A 21,214-nucleotide genomic window follows, 5' to 3' on the forward strand; every position below is an offset into this window, starting at 1 on the left:
GCTGGGCGTAGTCTAGGCATGAACGAGCGCAGACGAACTTGCCTTTGGCACGTCCACGCTGCGTCCTCCTTATATAGTCCTGGGAGGCAGGAGGAAAAGCAGCGGGAAATACCAGCGGGAGCAGCGCCAAACAAAAACAATGAGAACATTGCAGAGCAGAACTGACAGTTACAGAAAAAAATCTTAAAATAAAGACTTTTAGTCCGAGTCAAATAACCAGCCAGCAATACCATGTCAGCAGGCGAGCAGGCAATCTGACCAAGAGGCCAGGAGCTGCTCACTGGAGCCGCGCTGTGAGCTCTACCTGAGACCTGGGAGGTGGGAGGGTATTTCAGGAGGTGGGAAGCGGGAGGGAAAGGCACAGGAAGAAATGGCAGAGTGCCGACAAAAACAAACCAATGGAAACTGTGCAGAACAGAGCTGACAGAGCAAAATCACACTACAAATGGGGAAAACAGAAATGTTGCACCCTAAAATAAAGACTTTTAGTCCGAGTCAAGTAGCCAGCTAGCTATACAGTAGCAGCGAGGGAGCAGGCACGTTGACCAGGAGGTCAGGAGCTGCTCCAGACCTCTGAGTGTGACAGACAAAGGAGTTGGGCCAGACGAGCAGACTAAGACAGTGGGGGTGCAGGGGAAGAGCGGGGGGACTAAAGGCATCAGTTACGGGGACACAAAGAATGGTGAAGGTAGTATAGGTAATAGAGAAAGTAAAGGAAAGGCAGAGTGGAAAAGAGGTGGACAATAACAAGATCAAAGAATTGACTTGGCGATGCAGCGAGCGCAAGGTAAATAGTTTTATTTATTTATTTACTTACTTTACTCCTGGATGTCGTATGTCCGACTCCACTACCTCCCACCCTGCCCTTCCCGCCCTGCCTCACTGCCCCGCAGCACTCCCTCTGTGAACCGCATGATATCTACAAACGAAAAAATATGCAATGGGAGGTACATAAAGGTTTTTAAGTTGAGTACGAGTTAAGCCAGAAGGCCGAAGGTACCAGTCACAACTGAGAATTAGACATCAGTGTTATTAATATATTCGAGTTCTGTTAGAAAATCCCACAAAGGTGTGTGGCATGTTTAAGAATATTGGCGTGATACAAAAGTCACATGTCACATTTGAGGGGTATGCATGGGTGAGGCAAGAGGATGAGTTCAGGGCTCGCCTGGCGGCAGATGCAGAAGGCAAATGGGGGGATCTTTATAATGATTTGTGCTCCATAACATGGGTCAGGTGATGCCAGCTCCCACAGTGTTTACAGCTAGCGGGCGGGTGTGTGTGTTTCAGTACATTCAAGGGTGTCACACCAAAAGGGGGGTTGGATCAGTGGGTAGAAGTAGAGTAGGTCAGTCAGGGGCATGTTGGGAATTTAAAGGGTTTCTTGTACAAGGAAGTATTGAAAATGTTGTCATGACACCCACATTTGGGAGGGATCCCAGTGGGCAAAGGCAGCAACCGCCCGCAAGGGGAGGGGGGCGGCTCTGGGACCCACAGGAAACTGCTCTTATGCCGGTTAAACTGCAGAGGTTAACATACTAGATAGAGAAGTATGACAAACCAGAGGATGCAGATTTGTTGAGGGAGGGATTTGACTAGGGATTTCCACTGGGAAATAAGTGACCACGAGAGAGACAGTGGGTGGAAAAAGTACAATCTGTGAAAGAACAGCCACAGGTGGTGAGGGTTAAGCTTCAGAAAGAGATATGGGAGGGTAGGATGACAGGCCTTTATGAGGGGTGGCCATTAGACACTTTGATAGTGTTCCTGATAAGAGTAGTCCCAAAAAAGAGAAGGGCCACTTCTGGCAGATACAACAGTTATGGTAGCCAGAGGGAAAATCATTGAAAAATTACATAGTGAACGAATGGTCATCTGTGTCCTAAATATTGGTTAATGTGGGAATTGAACTGGTGAATTCAATCAGTAGGGAATGGAGCGCAGATGGTGGAGAGCGACAGTAAGTAGGCTTTCCACTTGCTACCAGCACACACACCCTTGGTATTGAGCACCTAGGCATACACTTCAAAGGGAAGTGATATGAGGCTAAAGCACCGCCCATGGGCTACGCTATCTAGTGTGCCTTGTTCAAGCAATTCAGCACCTTTCTGCAGTGTTTATTCATGTTTGTGACAGGACACTGGACAGTAACGCTTTACTTGGAGGACTTCTTTTTTGTGGGGCCCTTAGGCTTGATAAACGGTCAGCAGATTCTGATGGAGGATGTGGGGGTGCCCCTGGCAGATGAAATAACAGAGGGCCCTGACTCAGTGATGATGTTATTGAGGAAAAAGATTGACACAGTGAGGATGGAAGCAAGGTTATAAAAGGACAAGAGAATGACAATTATCGCTCTTATTGGCACCATGCTGGACAAGAAAAAGGTACAGGTGAGAGTGGTGTAGGCACTGATGGGGCATTTGAATATCGTCTGCGTTGTACGAACATGCCGTACAACAGGTTGAGATTGTCAGCAGGGGTGAAGGAATATTTGAGGATGTAGCAAGCATGTTTGGAACAGTTTGACTTTGGGGGACAGGACAGATTGGAATATGCAAGTATTCTCGGATGCAGCCGGTGGTGCTGCTTTTGGGCTCTATTGGAAGAGGCTTTGGTGTGTGGAGCAATGACCCCAGGGAGAATGGAGAGAGGAGTATCACTTTCTGTGGTGGCTCTGTGGAGGTATCAATTTGTTAATAAAATCGTTTTTTAAAATTTGGACAGCATGGCAGTGGTACTCGTGGTAAAAAGGCAGTCAGCCAGAGACATGCAGATACTCAGGCTTTTTTAAGATTCGTATTGGGCTGCCTGAAGCACAAAATTCTCTTCAGAGTCAGCATGTCCTGGGGATTAACAATAAAATAGGAGATGCTCTGTCCGTTTCGCAGTGGCAAAGGTTCCATATGCTTGCTTTGGATTAGGATGGAGATAAGACACCAGTGCCTCAGGAGTCATGGCAGAAAGTTGTCAGAGGATTCTGCAACTGGTATCAGGATTACTGGCGCATTCCACAAGACAAACATAAGTGCTGGCGGGAAAACAAATATAAGGATTGCTCCTGCATGCAAGCAGTTGCAATTTTGCACCTCCCTGTGCATGGGATCAATGCCAGCCCTTTCGGTTCCCAGCATTGCACACTGGGTGCCCTGGGTGGGCTCCAGGGAACTCAGCATGGAGAGGCGTGGCCCGAGGAATGGGGGCCCCAGAGCTGAAATCAGCATGGGGAGTGGGGGCCGCATGGCCTCCCTTACTCCAGTTGGGTAGGCATTTATAGCAAAACTGTGGACTGTTCTTGGAAAAAATTAGGTTCTATTCTGGCCCTGATGCTCATTTCACAGTAATGAAACCTCAATGGGAAGCACTTACAAATATAGACATAGCAGGTGCCCCAGTTGAAGCTCCTCTTCAGTAAAGCACAAACAATAATAACTTCTTGGACTTCGCAAAGGCAAAGCAAGTGTTTCCTCTCATATGCCACGCTGAAAAACTATATGAAATCCTTAATGGAGGTGAATACATTGTTGATCTTTTGGAGCACAATCTGATCTGTAGTGACTGCGATGAGTGGTTTCTTTGCTCTCATCAGGAGAAAAGAGTCATGGTTCTTCTTTTTAAATACTCTGAGTATGTAAATGCCCAAAATCCATAGCACCACGCACACACCCACTCATAAATACACACAGGTACTCCCACATCCACACACAGACCCACACAGGCACTGACAGACCCACTCACACACCCACTGACGTACCCACATTGGCACTCACACACGCATTCACAGATCCATACAGCCACCCACAAAACCGGTTACACACCAACACAGCTACTTATGCACTCACAGACTCATACAGCCACTAACAACCCCACTCAATGACTCATACAGCTACTAACACACCCACTCAGACCCATTCAGCCACTCACAGACCCATACCACTCACATACCCTTTTACCGACCCATACAGCCACTCGCACACCCAATCACCAACCCATACAGCCACTCACACACTCACTCTCAAAGGTTACAGTTAGGAAATATAATTTGTAAAAACCTTAGAAATTCACACAAAAAAACAAAGGTTACAGAGATGTTACAGTTTTAAAATAGTAGTAAATAAACCATTAGAAATGTACTGAAAAAAACCTACAGGTTACAGGAACGTTATAGTTAGATCATCCCTCAGCACCACCCTGTTCAACATCTACATGACCCCCCCCCTCGCAGACGTCATCAAATCCCAGGGATTCAACATAATCTCCTATGCAGACCACACTCAACTGATTCTCTCACTCTCTGAGGATCCCTCCAACTCCAGAACCAACTTTTGCAAAGCCATTACCAATGCAGCCAAATGGATGAGAGAAATATGACTCCAACTCAACTCTGACGAAACTGAAATACTGATCTCTGGGAGGAACACCTCTGCATGGGACCACAGCTGGTGACCTGCAGAACTCTAGCCCACACCGACTGACCACTCACACAACCTCTGCATCATTTTTGACAGCTAGCTGACCATGATACGACAAGTTAATGCAGTCACCTCCTCCTGCTTTCACACATTTTGCATGCTCAACAGAATCTTCAGATGGATCCCAACCAACACCAGAAAGACCGTCACTCAGGCCATTCTCATTAGCTGCCTCGAATCCAGCAGCACCCTCTTTGCCGGCATCTCCACCCAGCTCCTCAGAACACTCCAGACCAGCGTTTCCCAAACTGTGATCCGCGGACCCCCAGGGGTCCGTGACACATTCTCAGGGGGTCCGCAGGACTTGATTGCCTACTGTCCTTGTAAAAAACTAAACGCCCATCGCCCTCATAGCACTTAAGAGGTGTGAATGTTGCTGGCGCCAGGGCGTTAAGATACAATACAATGCGTTATTGCCCTTATTTTACTACTCGTTTCTGCCCGTCACCCAAAGCTGAGCATGCGTTTCCTCCTCGGTTTGTGGCCAGGCCCAGGGCATTTTGCATATGTCCCCATTTGCGCTGAAAGTGAGGCACAGCTGTGCCTCGTCTGCCGAGACTGAAGAGCATTAGAGGCTGGAGCACCTCGAACGGGCAGGAGGGCGTTTCTCCGTTTGGAACTTCATGTAAGGGTTTCACTTGTGTGTACGTATTTACAGTAAAAGCGCACGCTCGCCTTTGGGACCTTATAAGGCAGGGTTAGTCCTGCAGCACATTATCAAGTTACGCTACGTTAGACGAGATTAATGCACTTTTGATAACGTACTGATGTCTTCAGGTTTAGTAATGGCAGCTGCAGCGTGGCCTAGCAGGTCACGTTATCATTCAATCACCCAGCTCTCAATACCGAGGTATTCCAGCCTCCTAATCGGCCTGATGGGAATCTGTTTATTTTAAATACAAGCGCCAGAATGAAGATGAGCAGAGATGTAGTCACTACAAATAGCATCATGGGACGGCATGTTTTTATATTTATGCAAGGGAGATAGGCTAAGTGACTGTAATAACTAAAGGGAATAATAGCTGTTTAAGTCTAAGAGGAGCACTTGCAAAAGGCAGCAAGATTTTTTATGCTTCAACTGTATGAAGGTTTACTGGTTGAACCTGGAGGAACCAGTCGCTAGGGTCTACAGGGAACTACGAGCTGCCCCTGTGTAAAACACCTATTTGTGTATGCCTGAATGGTTGTGGTATATGCTCCCTTATAAGGACCACTTAATAGACACTGACTTCGAAGAAAAGGCACTATAAAACATTTAAAGTGGGCCCCCAGCCTTCATCAAGAGGAAGCTAGAAGCACCAAGCATTGTCATAGTCGGTAGGCCCGGCACTGTCTGCGAGTTTTGTTTGTCACTGCTTATTTTGTTCTCTGCAAAACTTTGTTAGGGGGCTACCGGGGGACAAGTCAATATTAAAAAATCTTTGGTTGGAGGCTTTTGTGTCAAGAAATACACATGTATTAGAGTCCCTGGAAATAAGTACTATGCGCAAATTACAGCGTGAGATTAGCTAAAGTGGGCTGGCACACTGACTTGTGAATGGCGCAACTGTCCAAAAAAGTATTACTACAACCAAAATCTTTGCAAACGCGAGACCTGGAAGGCATTAAAGACTGCAAGAAAGAGGGGGGGAAAAAGTGAGAGGTAAGTAAGTATTATGAAAGAAGGTCGACTTTGTCAATAGACGGAAAGGTGGGCGAGTAGTGTCTGGGGAGAAGGGAAACGAGGGCATAAAGGGACAAAGGGTGAACAGAAGAAGATAATGATGCACAATCGCGGCCGAATTTCAGTGTAATTTTGAGTGACATTCAAATACTATGAGTGACACTTCAAGCATGCATAGGTTATCACAAGCACTTACCCACTTTAAACTGCATCAGTGTGAGTTCATGGCGCTCTGCTCCAGCCTCAGGCCATTCCTTCTGCAGTGCACACCAGGCGCGCAACGCCCATTGGGCTCAAAGTGCTTCAGTCCCCCCCTCCCCCCCCCCTGTTGTGTGTGGCAGCCCGGGCAGAGACAGCTTCCCGGGCTTACACACAGCCGCACCCAAGTACTTCACAGGTCTTTAAAAGACAATTTGCTTGTTAATGAGGCCAAGATGCAGCACCATCCTTCCCATTAAAAAGTTTTGATTTTTGCATATTTTTCAATATATAATAATAAAAGCTTTAGTAATGGAAACATTTATTTGGTGTGTACTTGTTTGTGTATTTTTTGCGAATTACTGTTTTAATTTTTTGAAATTTAAATTGTACAAATTGCTTGGGGGTCCCCAGCTTTCAGTAGTGACTCAGTGGGGGTCCTCAGGAGTCAAAAGTTTGGGAACCACTGCTCCAGACCATACAGAACACTGCAGCCAGACTTATCCTGGACCTCGCCAAACAAACCCACATCACCCCCACCTGAGAGACCCCACTGGCTCCCTATTCAGGAAAAATGCTAGTTCAAGATCCTCACACAGGCCTAAAAGCCCTCCATGACCTAGGACCTGCCTACCTCAACCATCGACTGAACTTCCAACAACCCTTAGACACCTGCATTCCTCTTCACTAACGCTCACACACATCCCACGCATCCGTCGCAGCTGTGGCCGCTCCTTTTCCTACATTGCTGCCAAGACCTAGAACCACCTTCCTCTCTAGCTCCGTAAAGCCGCCCTATCACTGACAGACTTCAGAAAGAGACTCAAGACCTTGCTCTTCACTTTGCAAATGCTGTTTGTTTGACCTAGAGAGGCGCATGTGGAAGTGAGAAAATATGTATTCATGGTAATACTCCCTCCACCTTCTTTTATCAACTGGGACATAACTCTGAAATACACATCTGTCCGGTGAAATCAGGGACATCTGGTCACATTGCTTGTAAACCCCACTTCACTGTAATGCTGTATGCAGCCTTCAAGGAGGCTTAGGAGGTTAAGGTCACTGGTTCTATGTTCAATGATGATGTAATGTTCTTAATTCCAAAAGCTGGCAAGAAGTGGTTCAAGTGTTATATTAACAGGCCATTGTCCTTAATAAATGTGGATATGAAAACCGTGGCTAAGGTTCTTGCCAATAGATTGGGGGAAATCATCCTATCCTTCATTCACAATTCACAAGTCTGGTTCATACCAAGGTAGTCGCCCAGGAACCATTTAAGAACCTTTGCTCATCTTTGTGGAAATTGAAACAACAATCCAACACCAAAATCGCCCATGAAAGGCTGCTGCATGCTTTGAGTGGAAATCTCTCTTTCAGATCATGGAGAGGTTCAGCCATAAACAATAGTTCATTTTGAAGATCAATTGGTTTTGCAACTTGTCCTTTGCCCAAATGAACTGTGCCAGGGATTTCTAGCATGACCTGTAATATCCTCTGGGGAACCACGGAAGCCAGCATCCATCCCGCAGTTATATCTACAAACAGACGGAATATCAACACACACCAACCAATTTAACCAGCTCTTTGGGCACTGCCAGATTGTCCTAAAGGCCAGTCCTGTCATGTGTCTTTGTTGAGCCATGAAGAAAGCTGCCATCTTTCACAATGTACATGTTTCTTAGGTTGCCTTCCCTTTCACTCAGTCTTTTACACACATTTTTGTGCGTGGCAATGTTGGATTTGCATCTCTGAAACTGCTTCACCAACAGATTCCACTTTGTGAGGCCATTATAATGACTCCTTGAACACCATGTACAAGGCCTCGACACACCTTGTGCAAATGCCATTCTATTTTTCATCCACAAGCCGACCCGGCTTTATATAGACCATAACAATGCTGGCATGCCTAGGAACTAGCAAGGATGCTTTTTTATTATAAACAAGCATTTCTGGTTTAGGTAGAGGAGTGCTTTATGATCATTGGTGAGGTCTCTACATGCTGAAGCATCAGCCCAGCAGCTTGCTGATATCTCTGCTAAGGGTGCCCAGCTCATGACCACGATGGGGACTTGCATTATTTCCTTCCAGGTAACAGGGATTGGATCATCCAGTACGGGGGTGTTTGGCAGAACAAACACACACACTAGATACTTAGGTTAGGGGACACATGGTAGAAGTACGCCAGATTTCTATATTGTGTTATATGCCTGCATAAATACATTGTCTTACACGAAGATGGAACTTTTTATTTTGTTCACAGTCGTAGTACTTCTATAAACTTTCATTTGCTTCTATCTATTGATCATTGCAGCACATATATTTTATACAAGAATCACATTGGTTCAATAAATAGAACACGTCCCACTGCGTATTCCTTGTACATTTCTCTGAGAGCAAGTGAGCACGAGTGACTGAGGGTTCTAGATCTGTTACCACAATTCCTGGGGGGGGGATCAGGGTTGTCATGATCAGTGATTGCCAAAACCATTCGCTACTCCACTAGGTCTAGGGGGGCATATGGTGGCACTGTGAGCTAGCTTGCTATAGAACAACATATCCCAAGGGGATACGTAGATTCAGTCTGGCACCATCCCAACGGTTATGCTGTCCAAAAACACGCAGTTCCTACCAGAGAGTGGAAATTACATGACAGTCTGACCCTGTAAATCATACCATAATAAGACACTTGATTGCAGCTTTGGAGCATCATGATGCCTATGCATATGCCAGGAAAATATATTTACCTTTGCGACTCTATAGGGGTAAACCTTGAGGAATATTTCTCCCTCGTGCACCAGATGCATGGAGCCAGAGATGGAAGACATGTTAATGATCGCTGCCCGGTGCCATCCCATACCATCGTGTTGCTTAGCTGCCTTCCTCAGAAGCGGGAGAAATGCCTGTGAAAAAAAGGAAACAAAATGTTTTTTGCGTGGACGTACAATATAAAAAAAAAAGGAGTCACCCATAAACCTATTGAGGACCTGGGTATAACTTGTAACAAGAAAACAGCTAACGGTATACCCACCCAAATGCATTACAGCGCTACCCATCAAGTGCAAACATGTGTCTTGTGTTGGGCACTAGAAAAGAAAAGAGTGCGCAAGGATTCTAGAAAGCCAAATGGGGGACTAAAGTAACTGTGACTGACTCTGCCTCTGCACTACCCGCTTTTCTGAGGCCCAGTCATATGGTCACCTGACCTGACATGTCACTGGCTCTGCCCTACCAGCCTTTCAAATGCACCAGTACAGTGGTATGCAAAGGCTGTTCATATTTACTGAACGTGTCCTAGGCTGGCAGCCCTCGCGGAGCAGAGGAGGGGTGGGGAAGAGCAACAGACAGGAAACCCAACGCAATGCCATTGGAAAGCAGGGCAGGAGAGAATGCTGGGTCTGTGGCCAGAAAGAGGGGAGGACGCAGCATGACAAGAGGAAAGTGACCACCAGAGAGAGGGGCGAGGCGCCGGAGAGGAGATTAAGGGACGGGGAAGGGAGGACAGGAAGAGGAAGTTCGGGAAAAGAGGCGGATGCTCGCCGAGAGCGGAGCATGAGAGCAGCCAGAGAGACAGAAGTACTGAGACAGCAATGGGGAGCAGGGCTGGAGAGCCGAGCTGCGGTCCGGAGGGCGGAGCGGCCAGGCACCGGAGCAGAGGAATGGGTGAGTGAGCGCCGAGCTCTCCGCCCCACCCCAAAACAAGCTGTCAGCCTAAAAGTGGCAAACACATGACAACTGCATGTGTGCGGTGTGACCTCTACCGCTCAACCTCCCCCACCCAGGCAGTGCTGCTGCTATCTGACAGCTGCCGGAAACTTTGCACGGAACTGTCAAATCAGATGGCTGCACAAATACAGAGAACGCCAAGCTTCTCTTGTGTGCGCTAGAAGACTCCATCCCCCTCCCTAATCCGTAGTAGAGAGTCTCAATGTCGAAGGATTAGATGATAGCCCATGCTTTCATTTCTTCAATCATTCAGGTGCGTTTCTCCCGTCAATAAACTTGAAATGAAGCCAAACTACAACTCCCAGCGTGCACTGTGCGTGCAGGTTAAAAACAAGTATCAAGCCACCATTGAAAACCAGTGGTGCGCGCGCACCACAAAGGAGCAGGGCCGGGAATCGAAAGTAGTGGTGCGCGCGCACCACAGAGGAGCAGGGGGAGGGAGCAAGGCGAACGTGCGCTGCTGGGCGTGCTGGCCAGCGTCGGGAATGGGCGGAGCAAAGGCGGGACATGCTGGCTAAAAAAAGCATGCGAAAGGCAATGCCAGCAGCGGAAAGCTGCTCACACGCACAAGCGTGTGAGCAGCTTTCAAAAACACCATACAAAAGGGCTCTGGCTGCACAAGCAGTTCTGCGCACTGCAACGCAGGCGCGAACCCTAAAAAAGAAGAAGCCAGTGCAGCTGAAGACGCTGAATAAGACTAAAGGTCCACATACCGAAAAAAAGACTAGTGCACTAACCATGAATCCAGTGTACAGTTAAAATCAATGTTATAACTAGGTGGAAAAAAAAGAAATTAGACTAACAGAGCCTGTACAGGGTGGCTTCAATAACAGAATTTATGGTTCACCATTTATACAAAATCTATTTTTGAACAAAGACGTATAATACATCATAAAAAAGGAAAAATAAACATGATAGACAAAATACAAACAATTCCGAATAGTTTAATCAATCTCTAGGACAATTTACAAACATATAAAAATGTAATCTATCCCCATGAATATTAGGCTAAAGAAAGGGCTTATAATCTAAAAGAGTTATTCATCGAAAGAAAGAAACAAATATCTGAATACATTACATTAGATTGAATATTCCGTCAGTATGTTTTTAACAGAATACCATTAAATCAAAAGGGCATCAAATAGCATATACCACATTACTAGATCTACAATTAGTGAATTGTTGTAAATGATAGGAAATATTGCCATGCTTAAATTTCTTTGTGTAGAACGTATGGACACACACTGACAAGTTTTTGCATTTGTAGTCCTGTGATCTGCGGTAAAGCCCAACTGGAAGTGATAATGGCCCCAACAGTCGAATTGCGTTTGTATCGACTTGCTGTCAGTCCACCAATAAACTTATTAAGTAAGATCATCAAAAGAAACTGGATAATGCTCCATTTTCATCAGCTATTCTCGGACCCCCCTCTATTTTCTTACAAAAGAGTATGTAACCGGGGAGATCGTTTAGTCCACGTTTAGTCCATGCCTTAACTTGGACTTCAAAGGAAAATGTCAAAAATCACACTTTCACTTCCAGTTGGGGTTTACCGCAGATTACAGGACATTAGAAATGCCAAAACTGTTCAATGTGTGACAAAAATAAATTTAAACATAGCAATATTACTTATCATTTAAAACAGTTCATTAATTGTAGATCTAGCAATGTGGTATACGATATTTGATAACCTTGTGGCCGTAAATATGGGGGCCGAACATCACAAATTATTTCTGCCTACACTGATGTGAACTCTACACTGGAATGACGGTTAGAGCACCAGTGTTTTAGAGTGTGTGAATCTTTAGCTGTATTTAGCGTCTCCTGCTTTACAGGTCTTCCCCTTTCTATCCTCTGCCCCTGTGCGCTCTAGTCTTTTTGAGCACCCGACACGAGACGCATGTTTTTTCGTGACTCTCTGAGCACCTTATGCGGGCCGACTCATTTGAACATTCTAGTCTTCCCTGAGTATTTCATGTCATATGCATGCCTCATTCCCCTTTTTATTTCTGGATGCCGGCACCACTTTATTGACATGATTTTCTCATGCTCTCTGGTTTGGCATTTTTCATTAATACTGGATTATCTACTTACAGTACTTTTTGCTTCCTTTAGAGTTTAGACCAATGCCATTTCCTTGGATATTACCATTTATTCATTTTGTCTTTTTCTTCTGTCTTTTGATCATGTAATATATTTTCTTTAATAAAATATTAAGGGCCATATGTATCAAAATCTTCTTTTGCGATTCTCAAATAGCGCTTTTTGTGAATCGCTATTTGAGAATCGCAAAACGCTATGTAAGTAGGATTTGCAAATAATTTTGCAAATCCTACATATTCCTTAATTGCGAATTGCAAATTGCGATTCCAACTAAGGAATACCTCCCCATTCATTCCTATTGGCCTAAAGGCCCATAGGAATGAATGGGAAGACATTCTCAATTTGCGATTCTCAATTAGAGAATCGCAAATTGAGAATGCAATTTCAAGGGTGCTAGGGTGTCAAAAGGACACCCTGCTGCACCCCTGAAATGTGCATGTGTGCACATGTGGCACTCATACATGCCCTAAGGGCATGTATGTGCGCCACATGGCACTTTGAAAAATGCAAAAAAGTGCATTTTTCAGAGAAATCGCAAATTACCACCAACTTGAAGTTGGTGATAATTTGCGATTCCTTAAGGTCAAATTGCACTTTTTCTATGTTGCTTACATTGCATTCAAGGAACTGCAGTTTGGGATTCCTTAAATGCAAATCGCAAAATAGGGAATCGCACATTTTGCGATTCCTTATTGTGCAAGGCGGTTTTCCTTTCATACATACCACTGAGCCCAAATGCGATCGCAAACGCCGAAATTCTATGAATTTCGGCTTTTGCATTCGCAATTTGGAATGATACTTATGGCCCATAATGAATAGTTGTTTGTTTGAATTATACCTATAGGGAATTGTTTTCTTGTTACAGTTTGGAGCGGACACAACGCCATGGCCTACATGCACTCAACTTAAACTCAACTCCAAAGAAATTTGCAACAAGAACAAATATAACACTAAATCTATTTTGGCTTATTCAATCTGTCACACACAGAGTGAGTTTTGAAATACCCTAGGGGTTCAAAAACCTGCTGCTCAGATCTTTGTTTATCCATTAATATCCAGCGTATATTAATGGTAAGATAACTGGTGGTTAATGCACATGCTGGCAAGATCTGCATACTGTCTGGTCACAGGTTTGATGGATTTGCAAAGGTTTTCGCTGTTTTTGAAAATGGTACGGGCTTGCAAAGGGAGCCAATGGAGTTCCATCAGGGTGGGGTGATGTGATCATATTTCTTCAGGCCTTGGATGAGACTTGCTGCAGCGTGTAGGATGCCCTTCAGGGGAATTAGCTTGTGTATGTGGTTTTGAAGAGATAATTCATTTCTCTTGCACATGCCATCAAAGATTAAACTAATATGGCTTTTGAGGTCATATTGTGGGATGAGAACCTGTTGCTCCAGAGCAGTTACCACTGGTGTTAATTTTTCCCTGCAGGGTTCCAAACCTCCGGTGGCGGTCCAAGGTTCTCATTTTACCTGCCTCCATCAGAACACTGCAGTCTGCTATTACAGTTTGATTACCTGCGATGTGTCTTAGATATAAATCGTACCCCAGAAATCCCCCGGAACAAAGGATGACCAACCTCTCCAGCATATGGAGGAAGTACCCTCATCCCTGGACTATTGAGGAAGACTTGTTTCACAGTACACCATTCATCTTCTGCAGAACATCCAGAGAAAAGTAGAGTCCATGACTCATTGAATGTATACATATTCCATCCAATGACACAGGCAGTGTCTTGGAAGGCCAACTGCCTCTCACCTTGGTGACCATGAGTTGTGCCACTGTGTTAGTTTCATAGACTTGTAGCATGGCCTCCATTGTGACCTGCTCTAGGCTGCCCATAATGTTTATGCCGGCGTTGTTGATCAAGCAGTTTAAGCCATTCTCTCCCACCAGAGCCTCTACTTGATGAACCAATGCTTGGCGGCTTTCTTCATTGACCACATCTGCAGTATGTAGAGAAAACAGACAGCGTCATGAAACAGAATTTGTAAGATCACCATAGCATATACGATGTGAGAACTATAAATAAAAGCTGGAAAGAGAAAAGATGACACGTGTGACAGAAAAATGCATGCCACATTAGCTATTATGGTCACAACAGCATTGACATACTGGTCTGTCGGTAGCCTCACTGTACTGGTCAGGGGGTCATTTGATTGCAATCATGCCTCCCTACAATGTTTGCATTCCCCAGCGAGGCAACCCTGGAGGTCAGGATAACCAGGAAGATCGTACTGAGATCACTGGACATCAAATCAACTGTGCCAGTCCATCAAAGAAAATCACGGTTAGATGCTAACATAGCTTAAACCATCTGTAACCGGAAAGCGTGGATTTTTACTCTTAATTACAAGGATACTGGAATCTGAGTTGAAATCCAAAATAGTATTTCTAATCGATGGAAGCACCAGGGACAAAATCACTGCACTTTGGGGCAAACAGCGTTCAAAGAGGGAAGCATGCTCTTAGGCACAACCTGGAAAGTTCCACCCCACACATTGTTTTGGCCATTCAATAACCCTTAATACATAATGCAACAATCATTCAGTCATTTTCTTTCTTCCAACGTAACTTCTGAAATGCTTTCCAACTTCGACTGTTGTTAATACTCTTAAAGTGGAAGAGAGGCCATAACATCTTTCAATGTCCCAGACCAATCGAGAAGCATTTTCACACTTTTGAAAACTAAGAGGAGGCTGAAGTTCAGATCCCGGGTTAAAAACATAAAAACATTGAATCACCCCGTCAAACCAGGCACAGCACTATTCATGACAGAATTTCTGACCTCATTATCTATAGACCTTGCTCAACATCATAGGCTGTGGGTAGAGTTCCAACCTTACAGAAACATATAATCATCATTCCATTTCCTACTAAATTAATTGCAGACACTCAAAACCTAACTTACCATCAGCCAACCTTTAATCTACATTTCCTTTGCAAAATCTTAGACAAAAGCGAGCTTTAAAAATACTTCCCCATAGGCAATAAGTTTGTTTTCCTTGTGGCATGCTCAGAATTGGAGTGGTATGTGTGAATAACTGTATGATAAAATAAGAATTTCAGTTATTGAAATAAAAATGAGGAATCATGAAAAGAAAACATTGAAACTTCATTATGTCCTGTGTAACCTGTTGGCCCTTATCAAGGGCAACATACCTAGTTTCTGAATATTTATCTTACCTAACCCTCAGAATGACTACCTGGTCTTAAATGTTCATTTCTTAAAAGGATTTCCATTAAATCAATACTTCTTTGGCGAAAATTTAAAGTGGAGAGGAACACAGTCGAGATGAATAACCACTACTGAAAACACCTAGAAACAGTTATCCTTGTGAAAGTACAGTTTCTCTTTTTCTGCCTATATGTTGTTCCTAAGGACTTTTTCAGGAAAGTTCCAGCGGTCTCAAGATCAGTTGTGAAAGGACATTTGCTTCTCATTTAAAAATTCAGGTAATATCCACCCACTCATATGAAAAAGATGACGCCTCAATTCTTATTATTTGTGACCCACATCTAGCTTGCTTTTTCCAGGTATAAAAAAAAAAATCACAGAAAAAGTGGTTATAGTTCAATTTCAAACTCAGTCAGAAGAATATAATTTACTAGTCAATGTCAATTTTGTCCTAAGCATTCTGAAGAGGTCTACCATTTTTCAGGCGATGGACGTCTTGCTTCAGGCTACTGATGATGTTGTACTTGCATGCTTATGCTACTGGCTTTCACAGCAATACTAATGTTCATTTGGCTTGGTTCATGGGCTTAAGAAGTGAAATCCTACTCTAATTTTCAACCATTCGCTTTGTATAGAGATAGGGTAATCGAGAGCCTCCCACACATTATTGTTTGTGCCATACAGTGTGCCTAAGGGACAAAATACAGTTTTCATGGTCTCTACCATGTACAGGGAGGCATCAGGGGATCCAGTGGCCCTTCTTGATGGTCTTGGAGAGTTCAATCTATTCTTGTGCACAGCTTTGATGCAGCTGGCCTTTAAGCACAATATAAATCTCATGAAGATGATGACGCAGGTTTGAGACTCAATCCCCTACAACAGTGTAGTTACTTATAGCCAAATGAAAAAATGTCTTAGCCTCTATCTGGGCTAACTCGTTCGGTAATAAGTGACATGGTACCTTCACCAGTGGATTCAGAAAGATTTTTACTAGATTTTAAATTATCAGTGCACATAAAAGGGCCAATTGACAAACCATTGTTAGTCTCTTCAAAGATGGAGCAAGACTTCTGCCAAGATTGATCATTTTTTCGCTCTGCTGTTACTTCTCTGGTGTACGCAGAAAAGACAATGTGCAGTACTGATGTGCACATAAATGTGGTAAACACGGGGGAGGAGCCAAGATGGCCGCGGAGACGGACGTGTGATCTCCCGGCTCCCCGAGCCCTTGCTTCCCGCACAACAATCCTGCTCCCTATCCTGTACTTGTGCACCGGCGGATTGATGGGGGAAGTTTCCTGATTCCGGAGGTGTCCCTCCGGTGTCTCTACCCGCCCGGCTGCCTGAGAAACGTCGAGAGTTGCGTAGGGGATGACCCTGGCCCTGGACCCGGGACCTGCTTCACAAAGCGCCGCCAGCGACTGCCGTGGCCACAGGGGCCGATTACCTTGGGGCGGTGCAGACCTCCTGGGCTGGCCGACGGGAGAATTGCCTTTTATGATAGGCGCTCTGGTGACTGTGACTGCTTGCCGTCGGTAAACCTGACTTGCTCCTTCCCACGGAGAAAAGCGGTGGGATACCAACTCATTGTTTCTCGCATGCCGAGGGCGCCTCAGTAGCCATAACCCCCTCACTGCCTCGCCTTTCCTGTGTCGGTCGGCAAAGAGCCCCCCCCATTGTTTGCACCCTGCGAATGCGGACCTGTCCTGCCTCGGGGGAGCGGATCATTTTCTCCAGGCGCCGGCTCTGCCTAAAATCGCTGTATGCTCGATGGTGGGATCATGAGAGGCGGCTCCTCTGTGGTAATGGCGGGTGGCGCCCTGGCTTCTGCCCGACAGTTCCGGCTTGCATCTACTTGGGGAGCTGACTTGACTGAAGAGGCTCATACCACGGAGGTAATGGAGGAACGCTCTCAAGTTACCCTCGCCTCCGTTTTCCTGGCTCTAACCGAACTGCGGTGTGAGTGGCGCACGTACTTGCTACAGCTGGAGGAGAAGGTCGATGGCTGCCTGTCTGGATCGGAATACTTCCTGCCCATCCTCTCTCCCTGCTCTGCTAAACAGCCTCCGCTGATCCCGATCAGTGAAACATTGTTGCCGGGGACGTGTGGAACTACTCAACAGCTTCGCGGTGTTCAGGAGCACGAGCTACAATGTTCCCGCTTCTGTATCGCTACAGTGTCTCTCTCCCCAACACGGAGAGCAACCCCTGCCACGGAGTTCAAGGGGCTGCTGCTACGACGTCTGCCTATCCTGCCTGACTGTGCTTCTCTTGTGGGGACTTCATTGTCTACCGTGCTGTGTGGTATTGTGGCTTTCATCATGCTGCTTTATTTAAGTACTGACTTTGGTTGGGACTGGCGAATTTTACTCAGTCCTCGGACTTTTCTCCATTGCCGAGTGTGGCCATTTAGTCCCTTTGTTCTCGTGGGGGTGGGCTCTCCCCTTCTTCTTGCAGGTTCAGGCTTCTCGGGGTGGGCGGGCGCAGGGGGACGTCCCAAATCGGGCCAGGGCTAGGCTTTACTTAATGTGATGGATGTATGGGCGGGCGGGGATCGGGTTGGGACTGCTCCGGCTTCCTTTGCCTGTTCCACCAGAATTGTTCCTCCCCTTCCGCATGACGCTGATCATTTATTCCACAACGCGATAGGGTTGCAAGTGGCTGGGAGTCCGGGAGATCGGTTACTGTGTGGCTCCTCCCCGCCTCCTTCTTTTGGGAGTGGTAGATCAGCTTGTTCTTTTCTTCCTCCCTATATTCAAGAGTGACAATTTTTCATTTCTTTTTGTCTTCTTTTTCCTTCTTTCTACATTTTCTTGCTGTCTCTTCCCCTTTCTTCCGGCTTCTCTTTCTTACTATATTTCGGGTTTATAGGGCGAAAGGCACGCTGCTAGGGGGGGGGGGGGGGTAGGCCATAGCCTCTGCATGTGTGTAGGGTGGGGGGTTATATTTCATTTTTGTTAGTTTCTATGGGACCTGTTTTTATTTCTTCTATGATTTTACCTTCTCTTGTCCATGTTCGGGCGTGCTGGGTGATGGGTGGCAGTGGAGATATGATTGGGTTGTGAGTGCTACTTTGTAGCGTAGATATTGTGAGACCATCCTGCCTGGCGGGGACTTGATTATCGATATACGAATTGCTTTGATACAGTAGCCAATGTAGTGTCCCACCTGCATGGACCTTGTTCTTCATTTCTTATTTTATTAGTACGGAACACTACGATCTGAACTCGATAGTTGCATAAAAAAACTTAAAATTTAACCTTCATTCCTCCTGTGCCACGGTACTGCGACGTTTTCTAGTTTTCCTTCTGCTGAATGTCCGCGGTTCTGCTGCATTACTGTGTCGCCATAATGTAAGCTGTAGTGCTAACTGAGAGTTCGTGGCCGGCCGGATGGTTGTAGGCCCGTATTTGTTATTTACTTCATGCACAATAAAGGTTTTCAAAAATTAAAAAAAAAAAAAGAAAAAAAAAAATGTGGTAAACACTACTTTCCTTTCTGAAGCCAGGCTCATTGCCAGGGAAACATAGTTTGATCACGTTCTACCCATATTGGGTCCTAGCAGTGTTTTTTTCTTGAATTTTGTGTTCAATTCAAATTGGGCTGAATGATCTGCAAAGTATACGTAGGAAATTGAACTACTTGGAATCTAAACTAATACTTATTGGAGATGTGTGTGTAAAACACAGCAAGCATAATTGCACTTGGACATTATCAAAATATGTTAATCTCAGATTGTGTTCTTCAAAAGGTGAAGGCATTAACACATGTTTTGTTGAGTGAGTTTACAATTACAGGAGTTCCAACAGATATTGTGTTGGCTGCAACAAGGTTGGCAAGGGAGTAGTGGTTTAGTGCATGTAAACGTTTTTGCGACTGGGAACGTTTTACACTTTTAATTTTGTGATATAATTTACTTACTTTTCATTTAAATCTTTGTATTTTTAAACCCAAAATGTGTGCAGTGCTCAGATTTTCTCAACATCACCGAACCAGAATTGTAAACGGTATAACCAAGAACAGTGATGTGACAGCTGTGACTGGGTCACACATATATCAAAACATGGTCATGTGCATATAGAAGGGCATTACCTTCCCATCAAACATCCTCGTCACAGTCCTAACACAAGGGGTCATCTCATCCCACCAACAGAATTTGGGCTATCCAAACCAAAAAACACAAAACAAAGTAATTTTGATCAGGCCCCTAAAATAAGCTCCTCCCTTTTACTGAAAGCAGGCAGAGCAGTCCCAGCTGTATCAACGCCCTGCTTTTTACAGTCTCAGGTACATATATAAAGAGGTCTATGCTTCATGCTGTGGTGAGTGAGTTTATATTTTTTATATTGTTAAATATACAGGTTTTCCTTAATCCTACCACTCTTACAAAGGTCCCCTGTGGCTGTACTTGAGCCAGGGTAGTTTCTTTAATCAAGTAAAACATGAAGGTTCTACTTTAGTGGACCAATATTGCTCACCCACCTTGTTGATACAGTGCATTCACTTTTCATGCTATTAAAGTGGAATTACTTTCTTGGTGAGCCTCTCTCCCTGTGCGGTGAGTCGAGTTTGGGGGCTACAGATGGCATTTAGTGATTGAGACCACAACTTCGTTTCAGGATGGCCGGGGTCTTGAGATCTCGGAAGGCCCCAATATCTCATCAACATAGAACACATACTCAACCATGATGTTCTGGGTAGGTTTCCTGGTAGCAAGATTGCTGTGCCTCTCAGAGCACACGTTCACTTTTTTTCTTCTCTCTCTCTCTCTCTCTCTCTCCAAAAGGTTTCTCCAGAAGGGACAATATGGCTTGTACAAAATGTAAGTACAAAATCTGTAATAAAAGCCAGTGCATAAGGGACTTATACCAAGCAGTCTTTATTAAGAGATTTTCAATCTTTTGCTTATCAAATGCATTATTTTGTTCCTGAAAATGTTTTGGCCCCAATTCTGTATCCTGGTACACCACATAGCTCTTTCAAAACATGATTTAGAGCCGAGGCTTGTGTCTAACTAAATCCCAGTGCCCCTCACAATCCACCTTATCCTCCTCCTAAGGCATAACTATCTCAGTCACCTTCCAGAGGTCAATTGCCTTGTGGGAAGTCATTTTCAAACTGTCTTCAGCATTTGCAAGGGTACAACGATTGACATATGTTTTTTTTTTAAAAACATCTAGTTACAGTGAAATAAAATTTTCTATCATCTAAATCATATATCGGTGACACTTTGTTTGTGGCGTTGAAGCCCTATTGTATATTACTCCCATCATCTCTGTTTTTCAAACTGTCTTCAGCATTTGGAAGGGTACAACGATGGACATATGGGTTTTTACAGTAGTTCACGATGGCTAGTAGATTCAATTTCACCAGACCCAAAGGATTTTTTCTTCCGACTCCTACTCTTCGTTGTTACATTCATCGTCAGGCTCAGCTCAGTTCCATTCATTGCATGTTCGACAAAAAGAGATAACTTCGAGACAAATGAGACACTGGGGTGTTATTTAATCATGTTTATGCTGGAGATGCCATCAGGAGATGTCAGGTATTTTTTTCTCTAAAGATGTTCAACTTCCCTCTTCATACTCAACCCCTGCCCCTTTTAATATAGTGATGCACCAGTCCATTGTGCTTTTAGTTGCTCCAGAAGATGTCTTAGCTCCTTAAACCTACTTGATACTGATCTTCACTTTCCCATTCACCAGAGCATACAAACATGTCTTCAATTCTGCTTATTGGGAAAACATTTCCACTTTCAAAATCGGACCTAAAATGTTGGCAACGGCCCCAGGAGTCTTCAGGTGTCCTCTGGTGGACAGTTTGCATCTACAAGACATTAGAACCTTTCCTTAGCTGGAGGATTGGGTAATCTGCGCT

The 21,214-nt window shown here is 44.8% G+C and overlaps 1 protein-coding gene across 2 annotated transcripts in view; it reads right to left on the minus strand.

Moving 5' to 3' along the window:
- Positions 1-21,214, minus strand: part of LOC147710721 (uncharacterized) — a 166,127-nt gene that overhangs the window by 14,471 nt on the left and 130,442 nt on the right. For both annotated transcript variants that reach the window (XM_086921446.1, XM_086921447.1), the window contains exons 3-4: positions 13,918-14,105; positions 9,075-9,230 (exon numbers count right to left, since the gene is read on the minus strand). In XM_086921446.1, coding sequence (XP_086777572.1) covers positions 9,075-9,230; positions 13,918-14,105 — 344 coding nt within the window. The remainder of the gene's footprint in view (positions 1-9,074; positions 9,231-13,917; positions 14,106-21,214) is intronic.

The sequence above is a fragment of the Lissotriton vulgaris genome, chromosome 5 (assembly GCF_964263255.1).
Source record: "Lissotriton vulgaris chromosome 5, aLisVul1.2, whole genome shotgun sequence".
Lineage (NCBI taxonomy): Eukaryota > Metazoa > Chordata > Amphibia > Caudata > Salamandridae > Lissotriton > Lissotriton vulgaris.